The sequence below is a fragment of the Ischnura elegans genome, chromosome 13, assembly GCF_921293095.1.
Source record: "Ischnura elegans chromosome 13, ioIscEleg1.1, whole genome shotgun sequence".
Taxonomy (NCBI): Eukaryota; Metazoa; Arthropoda; class Insecta; order Odonata; family Coenagrionidae; genus Ischnura; species Ischnura elegans.
The window spans coordinates 19463563-19489488 of record NC_060258.1 but is presented as its reverse complement, the minus strand read 5'-3'; the positions used below and the strand labels follow the sequence as shown (position 1 = coordinate 19489488).

At 39.3% G+C, this 25926-nt stretch overlaps 1 protein-coding gene across 1 annotated transcript in view; it reads left to right on the top strand.

The window, feature by feature from the left end:
* Window positions 1-2709: 2709 nt before the first annotated feature.
* Window positions 2710-25926, top strand: part of LOC124170150 (zinc finger protein 883-like) — a 100906-nt gene continuing 77689 nt past the window's right edge. Inside the window, exons 1-2 of the mRNA XM_046548844.1 lie at window positions 2710-3109; window positions 20257-20415. Coding sequence (XP_046404800.1) covers window positions 2975-3109; window positions 20257-20415 — 294 coding nt within the window. The 5' untranslated portion in view covers window positions 2710-2974. The remainder of the gene's footprint in view (window positions 3110-20256; window positions 20416-25926) is intronic.

Below are 25926 nucleotides of genomic sequence, written 5' to 3'. Positions count from 1 at the left end.
TTGTCTGTTCTCTCCCTATGCGCATACTTTGTTCCTTAACTGTTCGCTGTTGCTAAGTTGGGCATAATAGACAAGAGATAATTTATGTTAAAATAGAATTAAAAGTTGAAATTCATTTGAATGATTGTAAGAAAAACTTTTATTTTGCTTTTCCACATATTCCATTATAGTTATAAACATCTTGAATAGTTGTAGAAAAGCAAGCTTTGTCATCATTAACAGAACAACCACTACACCAACAAAATATTTCACATGCCTTCATCAAAGAAATATGTACTTCCTTAAATTAATACAACTCGGATTCTGCACTATGTCAACATAATACGTGTGATTTTAAAAGAGAAACACGCCTTTAAAGAATATTTTTGAACACGATGATTTCACTTCTCACAAACAAACCTACAAGAAAGACAGTCCTCTGACAATGTTTGTCGGTTCTTATTGGCGACGTAACGCACATACGCATAATACAAATACAATACAAATCTCAGTACTTGCTCAAAAACTTAAGAGACACAATAAATTATTAAATAAACACACTCAAGAACAAATATCACTTCACGACTTTCACTATCACTGAATGGATGCCCGAATTACTTAATTCGTCACTGTGGGCATTTAGCACAGGTTAAATAATACTCAAATAAATAACTGTTTTCTCCGCAACCAACAACTTCACCACAACACAGTCGACCATGTGCTCGTAAACTGTCCGGATAACGGTATCGGTTATTGGCGTCATTGTTTGCGTTTGCTATCTTCTATAGGTAGGTAGCAGCACCACGCTATCTTTCCGTCCTTGTTGAGAACCCACTAGCTGTTCACTGTTTTCTGTTCGTACCCTGTACCGTGAAACGGACAATGAACCGGCCCTTGCCTGTTGACTGTCCGTTCACTGTTGTCTGTTCGTTCCCAGTCCGCTGAAACCACAGAGTACATACTCTTTGGCTGAAACATACGGCCCCTGCCTGTAATTGGCGAAGTAAAGTATTTAACGTGCGTAAGCCGAGCGGATAGCTAATATAATTTGCGTGCTCACTTCAATAACCGAAATCCGTGGTTGATGGTAATCGTGATAATGAATTCAACCGTATTTCCGTCCTTGTTGAGAACCCACTAGCTGTTCACTGTTTTCTGTTCGTACCCTGTACCGTGAAACGGACAATGAACCGGCCCTTGCCTGTTGACTGTCCGTTCACTGTTGTCTGTTCGTTCCCAGTCCGCTGAAACCACAGAGTACATACTCTTTGGCTGAAACATACGGCCCCTGCCTGTAATTGGCGAAGAAAAGTATTTAACGTGCGTAAGCCGAGCGGATAGCTAATATAATTTGCGTGCTCACTTCAATAACCGAAATCCGTGGTTGATGGTAATCGTGATAATGAATTCAACCGTATATAATTACTGTTTAAGTAGATATGATATTTTCTTTGGATTCAATCAAACTTCCTTGTACTCAATTAAATTTGGATTAATCCAAATTGTTGTCCAAATTCCGAAACTTGAAACAATTGTTCGTACGTTGTTCATAATGTGTTCTCAAAATCTCCAAAAGGCTCCAAACTGACAGCGAACAGGCATTATTTTTTCGTAAATCGATAGGGTGTTTAGTGTTTGTTCACTGTTGTCTGTTCATTCCCTGTTCGGTGAAACATACTACCAACCGGCCCCTGCCTGTTAAAAGCTTGTTCACTATTGTTCCCGAAATGCTTGTTTCCTGCCTGTTTAGGAACAAGCTGCAAACAGAGTACAAACTGTTGGTAGGCTGTTCGTAAGTTGTTCCTACTTACTCACAATTGTGAGTGACCCGAGATTGTTCGTTGGCTGTTTATACCCTGTTCACTAATCTCGAACAGGCTATCAACAGACTTCAAACGGACAGCGAACAGGCATTGTTGTTTCAGAAATCGACAGGGTGGGACCCTAAGGATTTGGTGCCCTTATCCGAGAGTAGCGTCCTGAAGCCCACGCCCGAGCCAGACCTGCCAGCCGTAGCGCAAACCTGTGACTCATGAATCTGCGGCCATTGCGATTCGCCTATCTCTGAGTGCGACACACTTGTATCTGTGCCTCAATAAATGGATACATTATTCTCAGTTACTTAGGGCGTACATAGTTATTTCTCTCAAGATAACCCTCAAAGGCCCTGAATGCAGTCTTGGGTCAGATCAGGATGAAGAAACAGTGCGTTGAAAATGTGACCCACTCAACGAAGTCCACTATGAGTCCATCTGGAACCTTCTTAAGTGATTTTTGGTGAGTATCGCCTAATTTTTTTCCCAGCTACAGCACTGCTCTTAATAGAAAGCAACGTAAGGGACGATCTACATATACATGTTACTTTGATAGGCGCCTCAATAGGCGTGTGATGGGGAATGCTAGGATACCAGCCGTGAACAAAAAGAAAAGTAAGAAATGGGAGACGTGCGTACTCAGTCTCGCCCTCAATTTAATGAAGTTCGTAAATGTTTGGGGGAATACGAATTCCTCTCCTTGATTGTTCGGCCAAATATCTCTCCCAATTTATCACTTCTGTCGGTAAATATATCCTAAGTGATATAAAATCCGTGTGAAAATTATTCAAAGTTATATTCTACGAAATAAAATTCTGTTAGGTTTAACAAATTCAAACTTGGAGCCGAAGGAGTTATTGCGCGTAACTACGCTCAATTGTCTCAGTGTTGGATTATGGGTAGTTAGATAATAGCTTATAATCGTAGGCAGTGGTTGTTTGTGGGAGGAGATGTTTCTGTTTTATGGCTGTTAAATCTGTGTTAACTAGGGTTGTATTTGTCTTACCTCACACCTCGTTACCTGTTGGAAATTAAATGCTGTTATTTTTGTGTGCTCGTTAACATTCACGATTTGGAGAGTACGTTCAATGGAGGTACTTGTGACGGCTCTCATTTTAATAGTGCAATAGTTTTCCAGACGTTGTTATCCTAGATCAGAATATATTTTGCCAAACTTTGCCATGGATCCCAGTTTCAAGCATACCCTATGTCGACTCTGTCTGTTCAAAAGTGAAAGACTGGTCGACATCTTCGGAATGAATGGTGTTCATGGGTACATAGCAGCCGACGTTATTGAGGATTTGCTTCAGTTTAAGGTGAGTATTGGTTAGTATAGCTGATGAGCAACGAGAAGAAGTGGGGAAACATGATAGGGACAATTTCAGCTGATCCTCCGACGGTGCACGGCGTTGTATGTCGCACTGCATCTTGACGTTGCTTATTATTCGTTGAAGTGCTGCGTTTAAATGTCTAAAGTTTGATCTGAAATTTAAACGTTGGCTGGAAAAACTCAACATTTCAGTGATTTTTTTGTTTTCTCCATTGAAGCAATCCTTTCGAATACCGTATCTATGAACTCAAGACATCTCATAATTACTTCAACGAATAGTCAGAGGCAGGAGGGGTCTTACTTTTTTAACGTCATAGTTCTTGCGACATCGATGAATTCGGTAATTATCGCCACGTAGCGTGTTGGCCCTGGGAGCAGCTTTATCTGTATTTTGCATGAGAACTTTGTGATATAATTATTGCACACTTATTCGTCTGCAATTACTTTCACTTTCTTTCAATGTCACGTGATGGATGTTTTTTTATTTTAAAAGAGAAATATTTCATCTCTCTAGTGATCGCCCGTATCAGGGGAAAATGATTTATGATCCTTTACGTGAAGTTTAATTTGAGCGGAGCCTTTCATCTAATTGAATTTATTTGATATCACGACCACTTTTCTGATGAATGTTTGGACGATTTCATGATAACAGTCATGTGCATGCACATGTAATGCACTATGTACAAGAGTAATACGTAGTTGATATTTTGTTCGTTTTGTTGTGCTTAGTATCCGTAATATATTGCTTTTTCGAGTTCGCCATGAGCCGTTCACGTACTCATTGTCAGAGATTTATGGATGGAGACCTACATTGTGTGCTGTTTTACTATGTATTATTTTTCGTCATGCTTAGTCGAACCGATCGGCGATAACTTGTTTAACTGACCATGGTCAACCAGATTCTATGATTTATGAATAAATCCCGTTGCTATGATATTCGGTGACAAGTTGAGGTAATGAAATGCGACCCTCCAATTATTATTTAACGGATACATCACTAACGCAAGTAAATGGACAACAACAATTAATGATAATAACAATAACTACAACAAATAATTTAACAAAGACAATATCAGGAAATCAATAATAACAATAACTATTATCGGTTGTACAGAAAACTTGGTGAAAACTGTGTGTAGGACTTTGGGCTTTATCATAAGAAGTACAATTGGTTTTCAGAATAGTAAAGCAATTTTAATACGTATAATACCCCAATAAGATCACACATTGAATATGGGGCTATTGTGTCGGCACCTTTTGTGAAGAAATGCATGGACTTAATTGAATGGACACAAAAGAGATTTCTTAAGAGTTATTTTCTACAGGGAGTATGAAGTATACCCAAAATACAAACGTCCTATTACCCTGTTACTTCCACCATATCGTGCCCAACATCATACAAGATATTCGTAATGCTAGCATAGCATACCAGGCCAAACTTTATCTCAAGGCTTGTTAATAAAACTCAGTGGAAATATTGCAGTGCCTTAATTTACTCCAATCTTTCTTTCCAAAACAAAGTATAACGAGTGTGATGTGCCCGCTCCCAGCGGGCTTCCCCCGCTCTTTTTAATGCAGGTCCACACAGGGATAGGAGCGTTTCTAATTTTAAAATGTAGAAAAAAAGGCAGGGTCTTATGTACAAATTTAATTGGAATGTTCATGTACAAATTGAGGTCATAGGACCTCTTTAAACACAACATTGAAAGAAATTACACTATCCTCTGTTAAACGCACATGGTGACTCATACTTATGTATCAACAGGAGACTTGAATGTGGAATCAGCCGCATTTTGATAAAAGTTATTTAAAGAATGCGAGATATTGTTGCAAATTAACAAATGTATCAGTTTGTGTGTTGTTAACGTCACGAATATTTACCGGTTTTTTGTTTTTTATTTTAAATTATTTAAAAACCAACTGTGGGAAACAAAAGCAATAGTTAGGAAGTAAGATATGCCGTCGCATGTTCTCTGATAAATTCTGTGCATTTTGGTACCTCATTTGTAGAGTTTGGTTGCGTATTAGTTGAGAAAAAGGTATCTATACAGTAGAAATAATATAGAAGATGATCATTATGTTGCACAAACTGTAAGTTTTAAGGAGTACCTTTTCACTTTGGGTGTCGATGCGTTTCTGGCTGGTCCTGATTCAATGTGGTGATGGGCACTGTGCGACTTCGAGTCAGTTCAAATGTGCGACTCAGCAGATAGAGAGCCTTGAGAGCGAGAGAGTCTTATTTGGTGAGTCGCGACTCCCTCCTCTCCGCCCACACTGTGCGAGTTGGAGTTGTGAGCAGTAGAAGTCGGTTCCATGCGCACACGACTCCCTTCTTGTGCACTGGAATTGTGCGACGCGAATTCAGACTCCCGGCGCTAACGACTCCCTCAGCGCACACTGTGCGGGTTGGAGTCGGACTCCATGCGCACGCGACTCCTTCCACAAACATTTTCCGTGTCATGCTCATCGCACGTTTGGCGGATCAAAGGGAGCACAAATGGCACTATTCGCGGGTAGCCCACTTCTTCACGTCGCTTGAAAGGTTCTCCTGGTTCATATTCTGGGTGTTACTCTAAAGAATCTCATATGAAACTTATCATAATTCTCTCTCCTGCATGTTCCATGCATTGTGAAAGAAAAATGGTGGAAGATGCCAATGTAAAAGCTTTTGCAATGACAAATTTATGAAATCAATATGAGACAAAAATGGAAACTTGTTCTAACACAAACAACTAAGATTAACCCATTAATCCCCAGCGTTGCGTAAACGCAACATTATTGAATTGAAATTATTATAAAAATCCTTTGCTTCTGGATAATGTTTTCTCAGGGTTTCTGAATTCCTGGAATACCATTCGCTCTTTTTCAGTTATTTTTGGAAAAATATTCATTAAAATAATAATTTTTATTTACTTCGAAATTTGCCTATTTCGAAGCACTGAAGTACTACAAACTGTAAATATTTTTTACAAAGATTTATTGGGCGATCTTGCTAGAGGTAATGTTTTCTTTTAGTTCTAAGCTTCTTTATTCATCATGTTTATTTTTGTCACGAACTTTCATAGCTACTGGTATAAATATGGTAAATAATTGTAAATAATGTTGCGTTTACGCAACGATGGGAATTCTCTGGTAGACCAGAGGGCTTGTCTCAAAGCATAACGAAAATCGTCAATATGGCTTTTAATCGACAACGTAGTCTTTTGGAGGCAGTTTAGATGCATTTGTGGCACTCACAGGTTGTGAGTTTGCATAGTAAAGGGTGAATGGTATCTTGAATTCCAACATGGCCATCGGTACGAATTTTACATCGGACACTCTGGTACTTCGTGGAGTCAAACTGTTGCGCGCACACGTGGAACCGATACAGGGCAATGTCATTCCCATGTCGTTGAGTGAAAGGATTACTTCGTTGACGTTAAATTCAGCTTTAGATGCATTCATTTTCAGAGATGGTAGAATGAGAGGGTGAGAAACCTATTAGTTGAAGCATGATTGTGATGGAAGGTGGAGCGTTCCTCTAGTCGCTCATTGGAATTTTCTCCATGCAATCCTGAGTTACCTAATTTTTCTTCTGTTGCTTAGGTGATGTAAGGCTAATAATCTAGCTTCAGTTGGGTTCGTATCAGTGAAATTGTCCTCTGAAATGCATCTTTAATTCTCATCCAGTAATTATATCAATCATACCGCAGTAGTTTTTGCTCGGCTTTTTGCTAAATAATTTATTCAGGGGTTTCCTTCAGATTTAAAATTGTTAGAAAATTTTATTCGTTATTTCTACGCCTCAGGCGTATACTTTATAAGAAGCGTTAAGAAGGTAACTGAAGAATATAAATTGACAGGAGAGGCGATTTATAATATTTTCTTAACTTTGGAATTAAAATGGGGATTACATCTTCTCAGTATTTCGAATATTGCAGGAGGTGCTGCAAGGTAAATCACATTTTACTCAAGCAGTATCAAAAGAAAAATCGTCCAGTAAACGCGCACGCCCACGTAAAAGAGGCAGAGAACAAACAGCAGTTCATCTAAATGTGAAAAAATAGAATCTACCTCCGTAGGAGTCCCGAATTTCTGTGTGAAAAAGGCAATAGAAACACTTATTATTACCAATATGGAGGCCACTCACCAATTGAGCTCCATCACTTATTTCTCAATGGAAAATTAATTGAATTAATTTTGAGCTACTCAATAATTACGCTGAGGAGATAAATAACCATACATTTACTCAGATGAGGCAGGTATAAAAAAATAATGAGAATCGTAATGTTGTCGAGGTATCTTATATTACCACGGACTAAGTTGTACTGGACAAGCCAAGAGATGTCTGTCGCAATTGTGAGGCAATTTATGACGAGGACTTGGTTTGATGAATTAAATAAATATCGAAAGCTCTCCGATAATTCTCAACTACACAAAGTGATACATTTTTGAAAGTTGGACTTTTTCTCAATAGACTTAACCAAAATTCCATTCAGTTAGGAATTTTCCCAACAAATGGTTTCATATTTCAGGTAGCATGCAGCTAAAATGTTCATTCGTGGGGAACAATTTAGAGTAGGTTATACATTGTGGTGTCTGGCCTCATCTACAGGCTATCTATATGAATTTTTACCATATGGAGAGGTGGAACTTGAAAGTGATATGCCTAGGATTTGTAAGTTCATTAGAAGAAAGGGTTGTAATAAATTTGCTGAATATTTTTGTTAGTCTCCGAAAATTCTTGCCAAGTATTTTGATAATTTCTTCATCAGTTAAACTCTATTAGTAACTCTTAAGTGATAATTGTTATTTTTCAACGGGAAAAGCAAGAGGAAATCAAACAGAAAACTGCGCACTCATGTCTTTGAGAGATTTGACAAAAAAACCTAACGGGGATTTCTACTATTCGTTTAACAGGTCAAAAAATTTTCTCTTAGTGCGATGGCAGGATAACTCTGTCATCGCTGTTGCTTTAAATTATGGGAATATGGTACGCATAGTAAGGACCAAAAGATATTCCCGGAGATTCCCGTAGAAAATCGAAATATCATCAACGATTACAATCAGGGAATGGGAGGGGTAGATTTTCTCGATAATTATGTTGTATGTTACCGTATCCACATTATGAGCAAAAAAATGGAGGTGGCCTCTATTCCAAAAAGGGGTTGACAGTGCAGTGGTGTATCCGTGGTGATTTTACGCCTAAGTCACGGGCAAAGCAATTCCTCAGTTAGAATTTCGGTCCGAGATCGTAAAACTTTACTGAGACTAGAAATCATTTCCAATACAATGGCTGATGACATTTGGCATAAAAATTGGTGTCCACATGCGGGACACCTTAGGAAAAATAACATGTATGTGGGGTTAACCGCAGCATGCCCGTCAAGGGAGAATACGGCATTTCATCCGCAGGCTACATATAATTCCCGGCGAAGATGTCAAATTTGCAAATCAAGGATAATTATGTTGTTCAAAGCGCTACGTTTAATTCTGAGCAGCATATTATTGAACATTAAATCAGAAAAGGCGATGAAAAATAAAATATGCAACCTAAGTTTTCAAATTTTTTTGGCTTTTATTTTCCGGAGTTTTCCCAGCGTTGCGTAAACGCAACATTATGCAAATCATATATTATGCTGAATATATTAATTTTGTCCAAAAATTAATCTTAATTAGGCCATAATTAACCGTAAAATACGAAATAACCGGAGTTAAAAGCCCTATGTGCAGTCTGGGGAATAATGGGTTAATCGAGGAAATTAATTATGAATTGTTAACCTGATCACGTAGTTTCGGAGAGAACAGAATTTTTTAAATTGCCATCTTCTTAAAGCACAGGAGACGGAATACATTTTCCGTCTTCCGTGAAAGATCTTACGTATCGGCAGAAATGGTTCCTCAGTTATATCACCTGTTAAACATTGTGACTATGCAATACGTGATTGATTAGTGTACCAATTTTCAAATTGTGATCTAGGAAATGTTGCATTTAAAAAGTTCGTTCAGAATTCCCCCCTAACCACCTTCCCCTCTTCCCCCCTCCCCTCGACCCAGAAGTGCTTTGCTGAGTCGCACTGAGCGAACGGCTCTCTGGAGTGTGTGCTGTGAGCGGTGAGGCAGCTCCACAAAAAGAGTTATTTATTCCATCATTAATTCAATGGGTCCGTGAACCTTTCCCATGGAGAACTGCCTTGCACCCCTCCTATGGTTGCAGTGCCAAACTTTTCTGGTGCTGCAACCATAGGGGTGTATTCAAGAGTGTCGAATCGACCACCCCAATTCGGCACCGTTCTACGACGTAGATGAATATTTGGAGCGTCACTTTGAAGGTTACGCTTTTGCTGTTCCGAACTGTAATGTTAGAAGGTAACTGTAAAGTTGGTATGTTATTTGGAGGAGGCGACCTACAGCTGAGGTCATTTGTGCCATGAGGGATCTACATCTACATAATACCCCGCAAGCCGCCTAAAAGGGGTGTGGCAGGGGGTGTTAGGACACCAACCGTTTACAGCTAGAAAAAAAAAATGAAGTGCTCTAACGAGGTTGGGACTAGCGTTTATTAAAGTCCTTTATGGTTCGGGGGAAAAACGAATTCCCATATCTATGCATTCGGCAAAACATCTCTCTTAATTTATTGCTTCTATCGGACCTGGAAATATAGTGTGGCTCTAATATTATGTTCTCTCTGTCACTCTTAAAGATATCCATTCTCAATTGCTCAAGTAATCTAAGCCTAGCGCGCAGCCTCCGAGTCTCCAATGGCTCCCAACCTAATTCGCTTAACATCTGGGTAACACTGTCTGTACTCCCGTAGCAGTTTTTGACGAACCGAGCAGCCTTCCTTTGTATTTTGTTCAGTTCGCGGGATAGGGAATGTGGAAGGAAAAGGTAAAGAGAAACGCGGCGTCGTCATTAGCCTGCTCTTGACGAAAGGCGCCAAGGGGACCACGGCTTAACGTCCCATCTGACGGATGGAGTGTTGTGCTTGAAATGTCCTCCACACAACATTCAAGCAGGGATCGGGCAGTCTCTGAAAATTCTCTGCCTCTGCCGGGATATGAACCCGAGCCCACCAGGTGGGAAGCCAACACTCCAGCAACCACACCAACCCGATCCCCCAAACTGTAAAGTAACCTTGAACAAAAATATAACATGGGTCGATCACATCGGTAAATTGCGCAACAAGCTTAGTTCAACATGCTTTCTCATGAGAAGCATCGGGAACACCGTAAATAATGATGTCTTATTGTCTATTTGCTACAGTGAATTTTATTCTCGCATTATTTTCAGTATCCTGTTTAGGGGTTCCTCTCCCCATGCTACTGAAACCTTCAAAATTCAGAAGCGCATTATAAGGCTGATGTGCAGTGCCCCCCATGATGCACCTTGTCTTCCACTTTAAAAAAACTACAGTGTACCCTGACACTTTCATGCATATGCAGGGTGTCCCATTCATCTTCACCACCCGAAATAGCTTTTTGTCCAGATATAAATTCAAAACTGTGTCTAGCAAATGTCCATTAGCCGTGAGGGGGACATTGATCAGCATGACTGCCTTCCTTGTAGCTTTGTTATTTACAAAGATATGAACAGCGGTATGTCTTTTTTAAATACCACCCTAAATTTTTTATTCGGCAAGTCAATGGACGATGGTTGATTGAATGACTGGTGTGCATTTTGCTATGTTTTCATATGTTCACTGTCAATGTCAGCAAGTGGAGTAGTTCCAATAACCGCATACCTTCACTAAGCGCTAGTAAGTTAGTCATTTTTCATAATATGTACTGTGTTCATGTTAACAGTCCACTATGCTACATTTTTGAATAAGTCTTTAGGAGAGGAAATGAATTGCCGAATAAAAAATATAGGGTGTCATTTGAAAAAGACACACCGCTGTTCATATCTTTGTAAATAACAAAGCCACAAGGAAGGCAATCATGCTGATTAATGTCCCCCTGACGGCTAATGAACATTTGCTTGACACATTTTTGAATTTCCATCTGGAAAAAAAGTTATTTCGAGTTGTCAAGATAAATGGGACACACTGTATATCTATGTCATTAGTATGCATGTAAAAAATTATATTCTTCAGTACACATCAAATGACCTACACCACGGCCACAACACTAGAACTTGCGTCAAAACTTTATCACGACTCAAAATACTGTCCTAGGTCCTAAACCTATGGGCGTGAAGATTTTTAATGGGTTACCTCCAGAGGTGAGAAATGAGACTAGGACTTCGGTCTGTAATAAGAAACTACAGAAGTTTCTGAAAAAAAAATCTATTTTATTCGGTTAATGATCTTCTGTATTTGTAACATATAATTTATATATTCCAATTTAATTTTTATTGATTGTGTATCTAAATTGACGTTTCCTATATTTGTATTTTGAGCACAAATCTACAGATCTCTGGACAAATAAAAAAATATAATTATTATAAATGTACTTTTCTTGTTGCACACGGGTCATTCCATTTCAAATCGCCCAATTCGGATAAAATTTGTCGCTCAGCATTTTTAATTTTCCAGATTTTTTTTATCACTTGTTGCGTACAAGTAGACAATCACAAAACGCTATCAAAAAAAATTTACAAGCCATTCTTTTTTATATGGTATGTCCGGTATTGTCCGCAAACATCCACAAGGAAGAATGACGCCTTGGTAGCTTAACTGGCTAAAGCACTCGGCTGGAAATCGGGGGATCCGGGTTCACATCCCGGTCAAGGCGAATGATTTTTCCTCTGTGGATCTTTCGCACGAATGTGCATTGCGGGTGACTCCCGTATAAGTTATCACCGTGGCTAGTCCCGGTATACTTTAAAAACCATACATTTTTGTTGGCAGCCATTTTTAAAAGGGCGTCCGGGCAAATTTTGATGAAAAACTTGGTTTGCGTAAAGATTAATTTCAAAGATATTTTAAAAGATATCAGAATAATTTAATTCAGTCCCTTTTTAGATAATGACCTGTGAACATCAACGTTAGGATGCTTTCGGCATTGTTTGACAAGCTCTAAAAAAAATGAGGGCATTCTCAGCACTAAAAATTGTACTGCGAGTAGCTCTTTAAGTATTCAACGTAGAAAAAAATTTTATTGCTGAGTCTCATTTCCTTCATAAAAATTTATGGTGTTAAAAAGTTAGTATTGACAAATTTTTCCCGAGTTTTTATGGAAAGATTTTGATTAAGTGATTTTATGATAGAAAATTTATAAAAATGGTTTCCTAAAGTTTATTTCCTGCTGAATACATTGGTTTTTAAATTATTCTGATGTCTTTTAAAATAGCTTTGAAATTAAACTTCACGCAAACCACATTTTTCATCAAAATTTGCCCGCCCACCCTTTTAAAAATGGCTGCCGAAAAAAAGGTATGGCTTCCAATTTCTCCATATTTCCGGTGCAACCGCGTCGGTTTGTTGGTGATGACAACAGTTTCGCTAGCACTGCTGCCAGCGTCTTCAGGTCGAAGATGATGCCGGTCCACGATTTTCGTCCTCCTTATATAGGGGGTCAGTCCCGCCAGTTGTGGCTGCCGCTCTCCTATTGGTCCGCCTAATGAGCCTCCTCCAATGGGCATCCAGATGGTAGCCGTCGTCTCTGTTAAAATTGTCCGTCCGGGCTATCTCAATGGATTCGCGGATGAGTCTGGGAAAATATCTGCCTTCTTTCACTATTATCTTGGCGTCGTCAAACTTAATGTCCCGGGGTCCAGGCGTGCTCCGATATGGCAGACAGCTGGAATTGCCTGTTTTTCGTTGCCCTTCGGTGCTCTTGCATCCGTATCTTGAGTGAACGGCAAGTCTCACCGATGTATGCTTTTCCACATGAGCAAGGGACCTTGTAAACACCTTCATGAAGGTCGTGCTGTAGTCTGTCTTTGGCTGTGGGCAGCAAGTCACCAATTTTTGTCGTACAGTTAAACCTGGTGGTGATGCCGTGCTTTTTCAGGGCCCTGGCAATCCTTTCGGTGGTCCCTGCGACGTAGGGAATGACGGCCCAAGCTCTTTCGTCTTCCGTTTTTTCACTTGAAAGTGGTTTTCTTTTAATGGTCCTTTTCAGGGCCGAATCCGGGTAGCCATTCTTTTTCAATGCTGCAATTAGATGTTTCTCTTCTTCTGCCAGCGACTCAGCATCCGAAACGTGGTGGGCCCGGTGAAAAAGTGTATTTATCAAGGATGCCTTTTGCACAGGATGGTGGTGCGAGGCATAGTCTAGATACCGGTCCGTATGCGTGGCTTTCCGATATACAGAGTGCCCGAGGTGACCGTCACTCCTTTTCTTTACCAAGACGTCCAAAAAAGGTAGCTGGCCGTCTTTCTCTAACTCCATGGTGAATTGTATATCCTTGTGTTGGGAATTCAGGTGCAGTAGGAATTCCTGTAGATTTTCCTTGCCGTGGGGCCAGATGATAAAGGTATCATCCACATATCGGATCCAAAGGGATGGTTTGTGCTTCGCAGAGGCCAGTACCTTTCTCTCAAATTGCTCCATATACAGGTTCGCTATCACTGGTGACAAAGGCGAACCCATTGCTGCGCCTTTTATCTGCTCGTAGTAATTATTGTTCCACAGAAAATACGAATTCTCAAGACAATATTGCACTAATGACGGGAAATCTTTAGGCAATCCAACTTTTGTGAGTTCTTTGATAATATCTACTGAGTCTTTAACGGGGACACGGGTGAACAGCGAAACGACGTCAAAACTGACTAAGAGGTCGTTCTTAGTAATGGTGGTGCTATTTAGGATTTCAATGAAATGGACAGAATTCTTCACAAGGGACTCAGTCTTTCCCACAAACTGTTGCAATGATTGAGAGAGATACTTTGATAAGAGGTAAGTGGGGGCACCGATTTGACTCACTATAGGTCGCAGTGGAACTCCTTCCTTGTGGATCTTCGGTAAACCATATAATCTTGGTGGTTTTGCGGCACGTGGTATGAGGTTCCGCTGCGTCTCCTGAGGGATGGATGACCTCTTGATGAGTTCCTTCACTTGTCGCTCTATCCTGGTGGTAGGGTTCGATTTCAGCTGCTGATATGCAGGATCGTCCAGAAGTTGGGAGATTTTTTCACCTCGGGCACTCTGTATATCGGAAAGCCACGCATACGGACCGGTATCTAGACTATGCCTCGCACCACCATCCTGTGCAAAAGGCATCCTTGATAAATACACTTTTTCACCGGGCCCACCACGTTTCGGATGCTGAGTCGCTGGCAGAAGAAGAGAAACATCTAATTGCAGCATTGAAAAAGAATGGCTACCCGGATTCGGCCCTGAAAAGGACCATTAAAAGAAAACCACTTTCAAGTGAAAAAACGGAAGACGAAAGAGCTTGGGCCGTCATTCCCTACGTCGCAGGGACCACCGAAAGGATTGCCAGGGCCCTGAAAAAGCACGGCATCACCACCAGGTTTAACTGTACGACAAAAATTGGTGACTTGCTGCCCACAGCCAAAGACAGACTACAGCACGACCTTCATGAAGGTGTTTACAAGGTCCCTTGCTCATGTGGAAAAGCATACATCGGTGAGACTTGCCGTTCACTCAAGATACGGATGCAAGAGCACCGAAGGGCAACGAAAAACAGGCAATTCCAGCTGTCTGCCATATCGGAGCACGCCTGGACCCCGGGACATTAAGTTTGACGACGCCAAGATAATAGTGAAAGAAGGCAGATATTTTCCCAGACTCATCCGCGAATCCATTGAGATAGCCCGGACGGACAATTTTAACAGAGACGACGGCTACCATCTGGATGCCCATTGGAGGAGGCTCATTAGGCGGACCAATAGGAGAGCGGCAGCCACAACTGGCGGGACTGACCCCCTATATAAGGAGGACGAAAATCGTGGACCGGCATCATCTTCGACCTGAAGACGCTGGCAGCAGTGCTAGCGAAACTGTTGTCATCACCAACAAACCGACGCGGTTGCACCGGAAATATGGAGAAATTGGAACCTGAACACCGCGGAAATCTACGTAGTCACAAAGGTATGGCTTGTAAATTTTTTTTGATAGCGTTTTGTGACTGTCTACTTGCACGCAACAAATCATTAAAAAATCTGGGAAATTTAAAAATGTCGAGCAACCTGGCCTGGGCGATTTGAAATGGATTGACCCATATTTGTTTTTGTGTATGTGGTGGACTTGACCAAGTGGTACATTTTGTTTTTTGATCATGCACCTCTCTTGACCAAGTTTCCATTAATAGGGTGGTTTCCTATTATTTTTTTAATGCCTAAATCGAAAGATTATTACTCCTGGAGTGCGCATTTCACGCTCTTAGATTTTCGAATGACGATAACTATTTTTCGTAATTAAACGAAAAGTGAAAAATTTCAAGCGCGCGAAAAGGTGACGGCTCGGTAGGAATGATGGGAAAAGTCCGTGAGACACATTTCTGGTTCCAGCTGCCGGCGTGTGAGGTGACCTTGGGGCGAGGCTTGAGCGCTGATACGACGCAGGCTGCTAGCAGGTAGCTGAGTACCCTGCTAGCAGGTATAAGGATTATTATTCTCCTATCAAACAAAGGAAACTTTCCGAACTTAGGTAGTTTTAATAGGTGATTATTAAAAGATGTTTCCCTGAGCTCTGAGTCTCATGCATGCATTGGTAATCTCAGACGATGTAAAACTCCTATCTATTCGTATAGAAACTAGGTCCCTGTGACGTCACGTGGAGTGGAATCGCATGGGCGCATATCTGGCCTTTTTCAAATGAGGATAAAATTGACCATTAACATTCGTCTAAACTAGGATTTCTAAAACCAAATAATTTGTATATTATGAATACACTAATGGTGGGTAAGGAATCGCAATCAATGCCTTTTGTTTTCTTTGATAAAGGAAACTATCCTTTTTTGTTTTTTGGTGACCCCATGCAAGTATGTTTGCCCACGGGCGATGACGTTATATTTCAGGTTTCCCACTCAACCGTGAAAACCTTAAAACCGTGAATAAGCCGTGAATTTCGTCTACCGTGAAAAAACCTGGAAATAACCGTGAATTTCATCATAAAATATTAAAAATCACTCAAACTTATGGAAAAAGAAATACAATTGAGAGATCAAAAGACAAAATGATATTTCAATCATGTTTCAAGGCCGAGCCACATACAGACACTGTCCACACATTTATCTCCACGCGTATATTGGAAGTGCAATTAATTATTGGTCCTTGTGCCATGACGACACATTGATCTTGAGCCTGTGATTGGAAGACTGGCAAGCAAAGTGTTCATTAACCCCGGCAAAAAATCAGACACTTCTTTACTTCCCTACCTCACTGCTCCATCCATTTTGCCACTCACGACCTTAAGCTTCACCTAAATTTTGATATCGTTAGGTGACGTCATGAGAAATAGCACTTTCATTGCTACGTTTGAATTCACGGCGCCTGTTGCGGTTGATAAATTTTTAGTTAACGTGCGGGCGGTGATAGTTATGTCATCAATATTTCTGCCTGAAATGGCTTATCAACAGACCGTGATTTTGAAGAAATATAGACCGTGAAAACCTAGATAAAACCGTGAATTTTATAAATTAGTTAGAGTGGGAACCCTGATTCTGTATTCTGCGATGTAGCTTATATTATTACTTTAATTGACAACTAACTTGCATGCTTCACTGTCACAGTTCCTACAACCTCAACAATATACTGCTTAATACGCCGGTACAGCGACACCATGGATAAACTGAGCGGACGTGAGCTAACGCAAAATTGTAATGCAGTGTTGCATAATGCAGGATAACAACACTTTTCGATGCCTTGCATATGTTATCAACTTACAAACAATTTCTCGGAACTTATCTTGCTCGTATGTAGAAAATTTACTGTATGTGTACGTGATTCAATCATAAGACCACTTTCACTTGAAACAATTTTCCGCTGGCCGCCGTTCATTGCAGTCCACACGGCGTTGCAGAGAGTCATATTTTCTGAACACCGCCTGAATATCACGTGAACGGCGGCTGGCAGGAAGTTGTTTTGTCTGAAAGCGGCCTCATTGTAGCATTGTCTGTATTTAATGCGGTAGAAAGGGTCTAGCCGGTTAAGATGGTGAAAAGTGCCCCCCGAGATTTTGAAAAATAAAAAATATACACATAAAGTGCATCCAAAATAATATGTTCCCCCAAGTTTCAGGCCTCAACAATGGAAAATAACTCCAAAAAAAATTGAAACACGATTTTTAGTTTTTAAACCATATCTCCAGTATTTATTTCTTTAAAATCGTTATCGTGATTTTAAAATGTAAATGCAGTTACGTTTTACCATTCTGATTTTTTTCAAATTTTTTTAGCCGAAAACTCAGCATTTACATAAGTTTGAAATTTTCAAAATTAAATTAAAAAATTTAGGAAACAATAGTCACGCCGAAAAAAATATATGTTGGCACCCCTACCCTGAAGGATAATCTAAATTTTTTTCAGATTTTTAAAATTGGTGGAACACGGTCAAAAATACGAATAACTGCTTCGCACCATTTGCATCTATGTATTCCAAAAGGATATTTGATTTGATTGTTGAGAGCAACTATTGTTGATCAGTTTCTTATATTATTGAGTAAGAATAAACATTAACATGAACAATGCCTATCACACTTAGATTGATCGTAATTATTGTTTATAACCATACTGTTAAACTTAAATCTTCATTCGGGAGCAATGAATCTGACAGGCTCAGCGCTTTTCTTGCCAATAGGTGTCATATACCTTTTATACTCATAGTATCTGTTTGCTTTCTAACGCTACATGCAGCCTTTCTGTTTTCGCATTTATGCCAACATATCAGTTAAGAATTAATTAGCATAATTAAGCAAAATAATGGTAAAATAAAGCGAAATAAAAACTTTATCGGATATATAATATATCCTTGTATTACGCATAACAAATAATAATTAATTTATGTGTTAGACTACGCTAATAATGGCGCTTATGAGTTTAAAGGTGAACTACTGAGCCGCGCTAAGAGTTATTTATGTTACTTTACATCTTTGCCTCCTAGGCAAATTGCGCCTGAACTCAACAATTCCAATATTGCGCCTGACGAAAGGTTAAGTTAGCCCCCAAGCTTCTACAAATACGTCTACCTTAAATGATTTTTAAGAATGATCTCCTGACTCTAATTAACTATGTATTTATCACCTACATTTAAGCCAACTTCTTAATAGTACGAGAATATAACTGAATATTCGGGGAAGGGTTTTCGACGAGGCGATGACACCTCCTTATTGTTAATGCCAGCAATAGGCTTTCTCTGATGCTTAATTTCTTAACCAGTGAATGTGAAACAATACGTACGAGTCACGTGCAGCACTGAGAGAGAAAATTATTCGGATAAATTGCTAAGTGAGAGACAGGTTTCCATGAATGTTGATTATAAAAGTCTACATGCGTGTACATTGTAAGAGTTATTCCAATTCCGTAGAAAAAATAGGGCAGTCGAATAATCTCGTCCGTTGGCACCTGGTATTCACCGAGACGGAAGAGGAACCAGAGACACCACATTCGGAAGGAGCAATGGCGGAATTTGAACTTGAGAAAAGTGCAATTATTGTATTCCAAAGGAACCAGGCAGCTGCCCTATGACATACGAAGTTGAGTTGTAGAGGGTTCCATTTCTCAGTTTAGGAACGCGAAGAGATACGATACCTTATATTAAATAACTGACAGGGTTAGAGATTGTGATATTAAAGATGGTATGACGAAACGTTTATTGTAACAAAATAAAAAGAGTTTTTTTCGCCCTTTTCTATGAATGGTATTATATAAAAGAGATATTGTTTAAAATCATTTTTAAAATGTAATACATATAAAAAATAATTTTGCAACAAAGCATAGCTACTGCAACATATGACATAATTTTTAAATTGTATACTCATTCTATTTCTTGGTTTTACAAACATACTGTTAATAACTTCATCGGTAGAGCATTACATTAAAGCCAATATATCTGTTTTAATGGACAGTCATGTCTACAAGGAAACAAAATATGGATAAAAATGTGTAAGGCGTGGCATTCACTGCAAGGAAATACCTAATCGCACACAAAAAGTCGCTTAACACAGCTTAGTTTATGAAGGAATTTCATAGGAAATTAGTGATGTGGTCTGGTTCAATGATATTTTGTGCCGTAAATGGAGTACTAGTATGACTTAGGCCGTTTTACTCCGGTCACATCATTGCGCAATCTTACGTATGTACGAAAGCAGAGTAAAAATTGCTTCGTGTAAAGCGGTGAATTGCTACAACGCACGAGAGAATGTGCTACTATTAGGGGGGAAAATAGGCCCTCCTCTAACTGAAGGCTCGGATTCTCGCTTTTTCAACAAATGTTATCAATACTAACCTGCGCAATGATTTTTCCAGGGAAACGGCCATTATGCATATTCGAAAAGGCGATATACCAATTATCACCGCTTCTGTCATATTCGCGCAGTAATTAGGAATTTAAAGTTTAACAGTATGGTTATAAACAATAATTATGATCAATCTAAGTGTGATAGGCATTGTTCATGTTAATGTTTATTCTTACTCAATAATATAAGAAACTGATCAACAATAGTTGCTCTCAACAATCAAATCAAATATCCTTTTGGAATACATAGATGCAAATGGTGCGAAGCAGTTATTCGTGTTTTTGACCGTGTTCCACCAATTTTAAAAATCTGAAAAAAATTTAGATTATCCTTCAGGGTAGGGGTGCCAACATATATTTTTTTCGGCGTGACTATTGTTTCCTAAATTTTTTAATTTAATTTTGAAAATTTCAAACTTATGTAAATGCTGAGTTTTCGGCTAAAAAAATTTGAAAAAAATCAGAATGGTAAAACGTAACTGCATTTACATTTTAAAATCACGATAACGATTTTAAAGAAATAAATACTGGAGATATGGCTTAAAAACTAAAAATCGTGTTTCAATTTTTTTTGGAGTTATTTTCCATTGTTGCGGCCTGAAACTTTGGGGGAACATATTATTTTGGATGCACTTTATGTGTATATTTTTTATTTTTCAAAATCTCGGGGGGCACTTTTCACCATCTTAACTGGCTAGACCCTTTGAACCAAGAACCGGCAGTACTGAGAGCCATGTATTACATGTATGTTTTTGCATTTATTACATCCTGTTTTGTGCCTTTTATAGGTGACGCGCTCGGATGGCTATCCCCAGACTGTGTGCTCATCATGCCTGGACAAACTGACTGATTTCAAAATGTTCAAGGAGCAATGCAAAGGTTCGATGGCCGCGTTCGAAAATGGTTTCGACCCAGACAAGTTCAACTTTGTCGATGGACCTGAAACGGTGAGTCACACAAAAGATATTTTTCACTGTGTCAATAAAGATCTAACGATTTGATCGTTGGATCATTCTTCCTCATAGAATGATCCTCCAAGGTCGTTAGAATATTAATTGCGTAAGCTTGGTTTCGCTGTTAGTAGGGCCCGCTTGCCTTTGTGACGGTGCGGGATTCCTTGTCCCCTCCCTTCCTTCCCTATCCTTCCCCTGGAGGTGTCGTCGGGCTCTCATCGCGGCGATGCCTCCCTTCCTTTTCCCTTCCTCTGTCCTCCCCCTCTCGAGAGGCACGGGCGTATAAGTCTCGGACTTGGTTCCCGGTCCTCGAGAGCGTATCCTTTGCGGGGCCCGCCCTGGGACCCCCGAACCCACTGTGGCAATAAAGATAAGAAAACAATCTTTAAAAATTTAAGCAATGATATCTTTAACCCCTTGGACTGTAATGATGAGTCTAGCTCTTCACAAAATATCGATGCCAAACCGCGCAATGACGAGTGTACCTCGTCCTCAGATTTTCATTATTATAGCACTGCAGTAGATTCCGGTTAATTGGGACGTATCGGGACTTGTGCACTTTGCCCCAAGTAGGCGAACTATCCTGTATATGGGCATAAACAAACGTTGAAATGATAGAAAGAAGACTAAAGAATGTTTATAATGCAATATAAGTTTATTAATCCATCAATTTGATTAATAAATCAGCGAGTTTAGTTAATTTAGTATCATTTTTAAGAATTATAACAATTTAGTTAAAAATATTTTTCACTTATGAATGTCTTTTATTAAGTCCTATTAAAGAAAAGTCCTATCCTCTTGCGGATAGTATAACAACAAGAGCTTTCAAAATAGGGAAGGAATAGGAACATTTGTGAATAATAAGAGTAAATCAAAGGAGGAAAATAAAAAAAATAATATTCTGAAAACAAAAAATTTTAATTTCGTTGCGATTATGAAGTCTATGTCGCCGACTCATGGCCCAATAAAGCTTAGCATGGTGTCCCAGTTAAGCTGAGAAAAGGTACTCTGGGATATTCCTCTATTGGGTTCTGTTCTTCAAGATCTGCCCCAATTAAGTGGCTGCCCCAAGTCACTGGTGGACCCGTCAAACAAAGTATACTGTATTTAGAGGAATAATATAATTATTTGGAAAGCTTAATGATGTTAAAATATAATAATAATAATAAAATGCCTTTATTCAGTCAAGGTTGAGACTAAGAAGTCCCCTCTTCCACCTAACCCCTCGATAGCGTCAATGCAAACATATTGAAAATGGTAGACAAATGCTTACAATACAAAGAATATACAATATACACCATTTGTGAGATGTCAAAAATATAAATGACTATATGTGAAAATTTTATGTAAAAAATATTTCTGTGTGTGGGAGAAAACGTGAGGATAAGGGTGTAATATCCTTCAGCGAAAAAAGCCAGTGCAGGAAAATGCCCACACAAGGAGGGGGGCCTGAAAAGTCTGTGAAAACCTACTGAGTGAAAGCTAATGTCATGTTACATGTAAAATACAACATATGTAATGTGGTGCAAGGTATACACAAATATTACACATGCAATTAAGTTATAAAATATAACATGCATACATAGTATATATAAATAATTCATATTCGTGAAACATGATGCATTGGAAGGATTAAAATGATTTTATGCGAGTAGCAATAGCTGTGTTCTCCACGTTTAATAATCACATTGTATTTCACGGTATTTCAAAAGCAAATAAGATGCAACATCAGACGAAGACAAAGAGCATGACAAATAAAAGTACGAGAGTTGTACCAAAAGTAAGGTTTCCATATTTTTTACAATTACAAAACGTTTTTATTGATATTAATTTTTACATCTTTGAAAAGCTTACACTCTTGCCTAATTTTCAACGTAGTCTCCATTTTTTTTCGACACACTTTTAAAAACAGTGCTCCAGCTTTTTTATCCCTAAGTTGAAGAAGTCTCCGGCCAACCTGTTGAGGAAGTGTGTGACCTCTGCTCAGACTTTATCGTCGCTCTTGAAGCGTCTGCCATCTAAGAGTTTTGTTTCGGGGATATAATGCAATACCCACGCTTCATGTCCGGTGAGGCTAGAGACCAACATCTTCTCCTTGTTGCCCCCACCATAAAATTGTTGAAGAAATTTGCGAGCAGTGTCAAGGCGTTGTTCCATGAGTCCGTCAGTCGGCATCCGGGGGACCCAGCAAGCACACATCTTGCGATAACCCAACGTTCGTGTTAAAGTTCTTTCAATTGAGCCGTGAGAAGCTTCAGAAATGCGTTCAACAAATTCATGGACAGTGACCCTCCGATCTTTGAGCAGCTCACTGTTGATCTTCTGGACAATCCAAAACCGGCGGTCTTCCACTCCGTTCTTCATTGTGAACTTCCGTGCGGCCCTCAGCAAAAGCCCTGCAACATTTGCGGACGTGCTGAATGGACATGCACTCTTCACCATAAACGTCAGTCAGTTGCTGATGAATCTCCAATGGCGGTAACTTCCTTGCAAGGAGAAATCGGATAACTGCTCGATCCTCATACTTGGCGGGAACGGGGATCATCACTGTCATTGTTGACGGTTGCTAAGCCAATAATGAGCGACAAAGTGAATCCCGGACTGGCGGACTCGGTGGAGTAGGGGAACCACTGTGCACGGCAATGTTGTGGGATTTAGCCTATCACCTTTGCTCAACATTGTAGCTCATTGGGAACCTTACTTTTGGTACAACCCTCGTATATCATATGAACAGGCATGCAACTTTCGAGTTTTTTCCGTATTCATTTTCTAAGCATGCAAATTTTATCAGTAACTCTACTAGCGCAATGAAGTCCTCCTCGCCATTTGTCGCACTCTGCCAATAATCAGAATATAGGGGCACTCAATCATTGATTAAATTCTCCATGTTCAATAATCACATTTTATTTCATGGTAGTATTATTATAAATTACAAAATATCATTTCACTACCTACCATTTAAAAGAGATAGAAAAAAATAAACAGAGAATAGGAGCACGATGTTCGAAAAATGAATCATCGAATTGGAAGGGGTCAAAAAATAAACAAAAAGTTCCCGGGGTGAGAATCGAACCTGCCATTATTACTTCCGTAATCGACGGCCGCAACCACTGGGCTATTGCTGTATTACGAGAATAATGTTCCAATTCAGGTTGCGTATTGCCGTAATTTCATTTTTTACAATTTTTATTGCTTTTTTTCTCGAAATTTTACCAGAGGTGTTAGGTCTTGCTTCGACATATTGAATTTATTGCCATTATCTACGGAATCAGGAAATTTGAGCTCGATTGACCTCCCAACGGTTGTGTATTCCACTTACCACTAAACCATTTAAGGAACCAACAAAGAAGTCGGAGGAATTCTGCATTATTTTAGATGCATTTCTGAGAGTGAAAGCTATTTTCAATGTAACAGCGGCATGTACAAGATGATTTTTGCACTTTCAAAGCATACATTTGCCGTGTTAGCCTAAACTCAATGTGAGAAGAGAAGAGAGGGGGTATGGAATTTTCCCACATACAGTAAAACCTATTCACACCGTAATGGAGGGGACCAAAATTTGGGCAATTTGATGTATGGAGGTTCACTATAGAGAGGTTTTACCGATAGGCAACATTCTTTCATATCCTTTGAAAATGAAAGGCACTGCTTTCTTTTAAACCATTACATTTATATATTTAAATAAACATGCATGCATTAGTGAACATATATTTATTATTTATTAATAACAGAAAGGGAGCGCTATCACATGATTTTTACTATGATTTGAGAGATAACGATATGATCTCTCTTAATTCAACAATCACTTAAAATGATTAGGAGAGTTGGATACCTTTTTTCTTATTTACTGTTAGGTATACTCTCATATGGAACAAAATGGCCATAACTAATGGTTAACGTGAAAATTACAGCATATTAAAGGAGTATGAGAAAAAAAATAAGGGTGAAACATTTATCGCTGAAAATTTCGTTCCATTTACGTAATCATGGCTGCATTAATGGTCTCTGGTTGTCTCGGTACGATTTGCGTTGGAGGTTACGCTGTCTCGGGGGTATCTCCTTGGGATGATTAGTGGATGTTTTACAAGATAAATACTCCCACATACTCCCATGATGGCAACTGGTGCACGATCATCCAATCCCCCGGGAATGGTTATAAGAAATCAGGGCTCAAGGCAAACTGTCTACACAGGCAAGTGCATGTCGATGACTCGTGCCATCTCCACTTCCACTTCCCTCCCGTCGCTTCTACTACATATTCCCTTTCTCTCCAGTTTGACTCGTCACGGCGTTAACATCCCCGAGTGCAACAAAATCTCCCATTCTCTTGGGCTGTTTCCAACTGTATGCAAGTCCAGGGCGATAATTTTGCACTTGCAATATGAAATACAGTGGAATTTGGTTATAACATCATCAAAGGGACCAGAAGATTTTTAACGTTATATCCGAGTGACATTATAAAAAAAGCAGCCTTATATCTGAGTGAAAGGGCAAAGTTAAGACGCAAATGTTCTGCTTTATATACAACACTGTTTATTGAAATCTACTCGTACATTGGAATATGTATAATAAAAAAAACTTTAATGAAAACAATGATATTCACAATTAAATATTTTATACCCTTATAAATATCTTACTTTACTGTCGAAAAAAATCTGTGATCTTCTTTTGAATGGTCCTTTCAGAAATATAAATTCTCTCCGTTGTGCAACAAACGTCTTGAAAGCGCGCTGAGTGTTGAAACAGTCGTTTCCCTGAAGCGAAAGAACCGGGAGAGAGTCTCAGAGGCCTTCATTGCTTCTTGAACAGACGGACAAATGAAGTCTTCCACGCTCTGGTCATCATCTTCATCAGGACTATCTTCGGCATCCTTCTTCTGAACATCTATGAACTTTGGGACATAATACAATCACACTACGTACCACTTTTTCAACCTAAGAATCGCAAAATTTTTGACGCTATACCCGAGTGTCGCAATATTTGTTGACGATATAAACAGGTTTTCGTACAACATTAAATGTTCAATTCTGGCTGGTCTGTATAAAATGTGACGTTAAACCCGAGTTGACATTACACCCGATGCCGTTATAACCAAGTTCCACTGTATACGTATGATGGTCGCAGATAACATTTTTCTTCATTTACGATTTGTTTACCATTGAAGAATCTTCGAAAAATGCTCCTAAATTATTTTCCTGCCGCCGATCATCGTCTGCCGATCAGACGTTCAAGTAAACTTGAAACATTCCTTGTCAAGCCGGTTTCACACCACCCAATATTCCTTGATGAATAAACATTTGACATTAAATATTGAACAAGAACTATTGAGCGTCAAACTGCATCGAAGATAATTCAAGATGGCACTTCAAGAATACTTGATCGAGAGTCATTGAAAGGACTTTCACAAGTATATAGACGTCAATGACGAGTTTGAAGTGCTGTAGTGCAATATGGAAAACAAAATAGCAATGTAAAATGACTTGAGCATACTGTATTTCTCTGAAT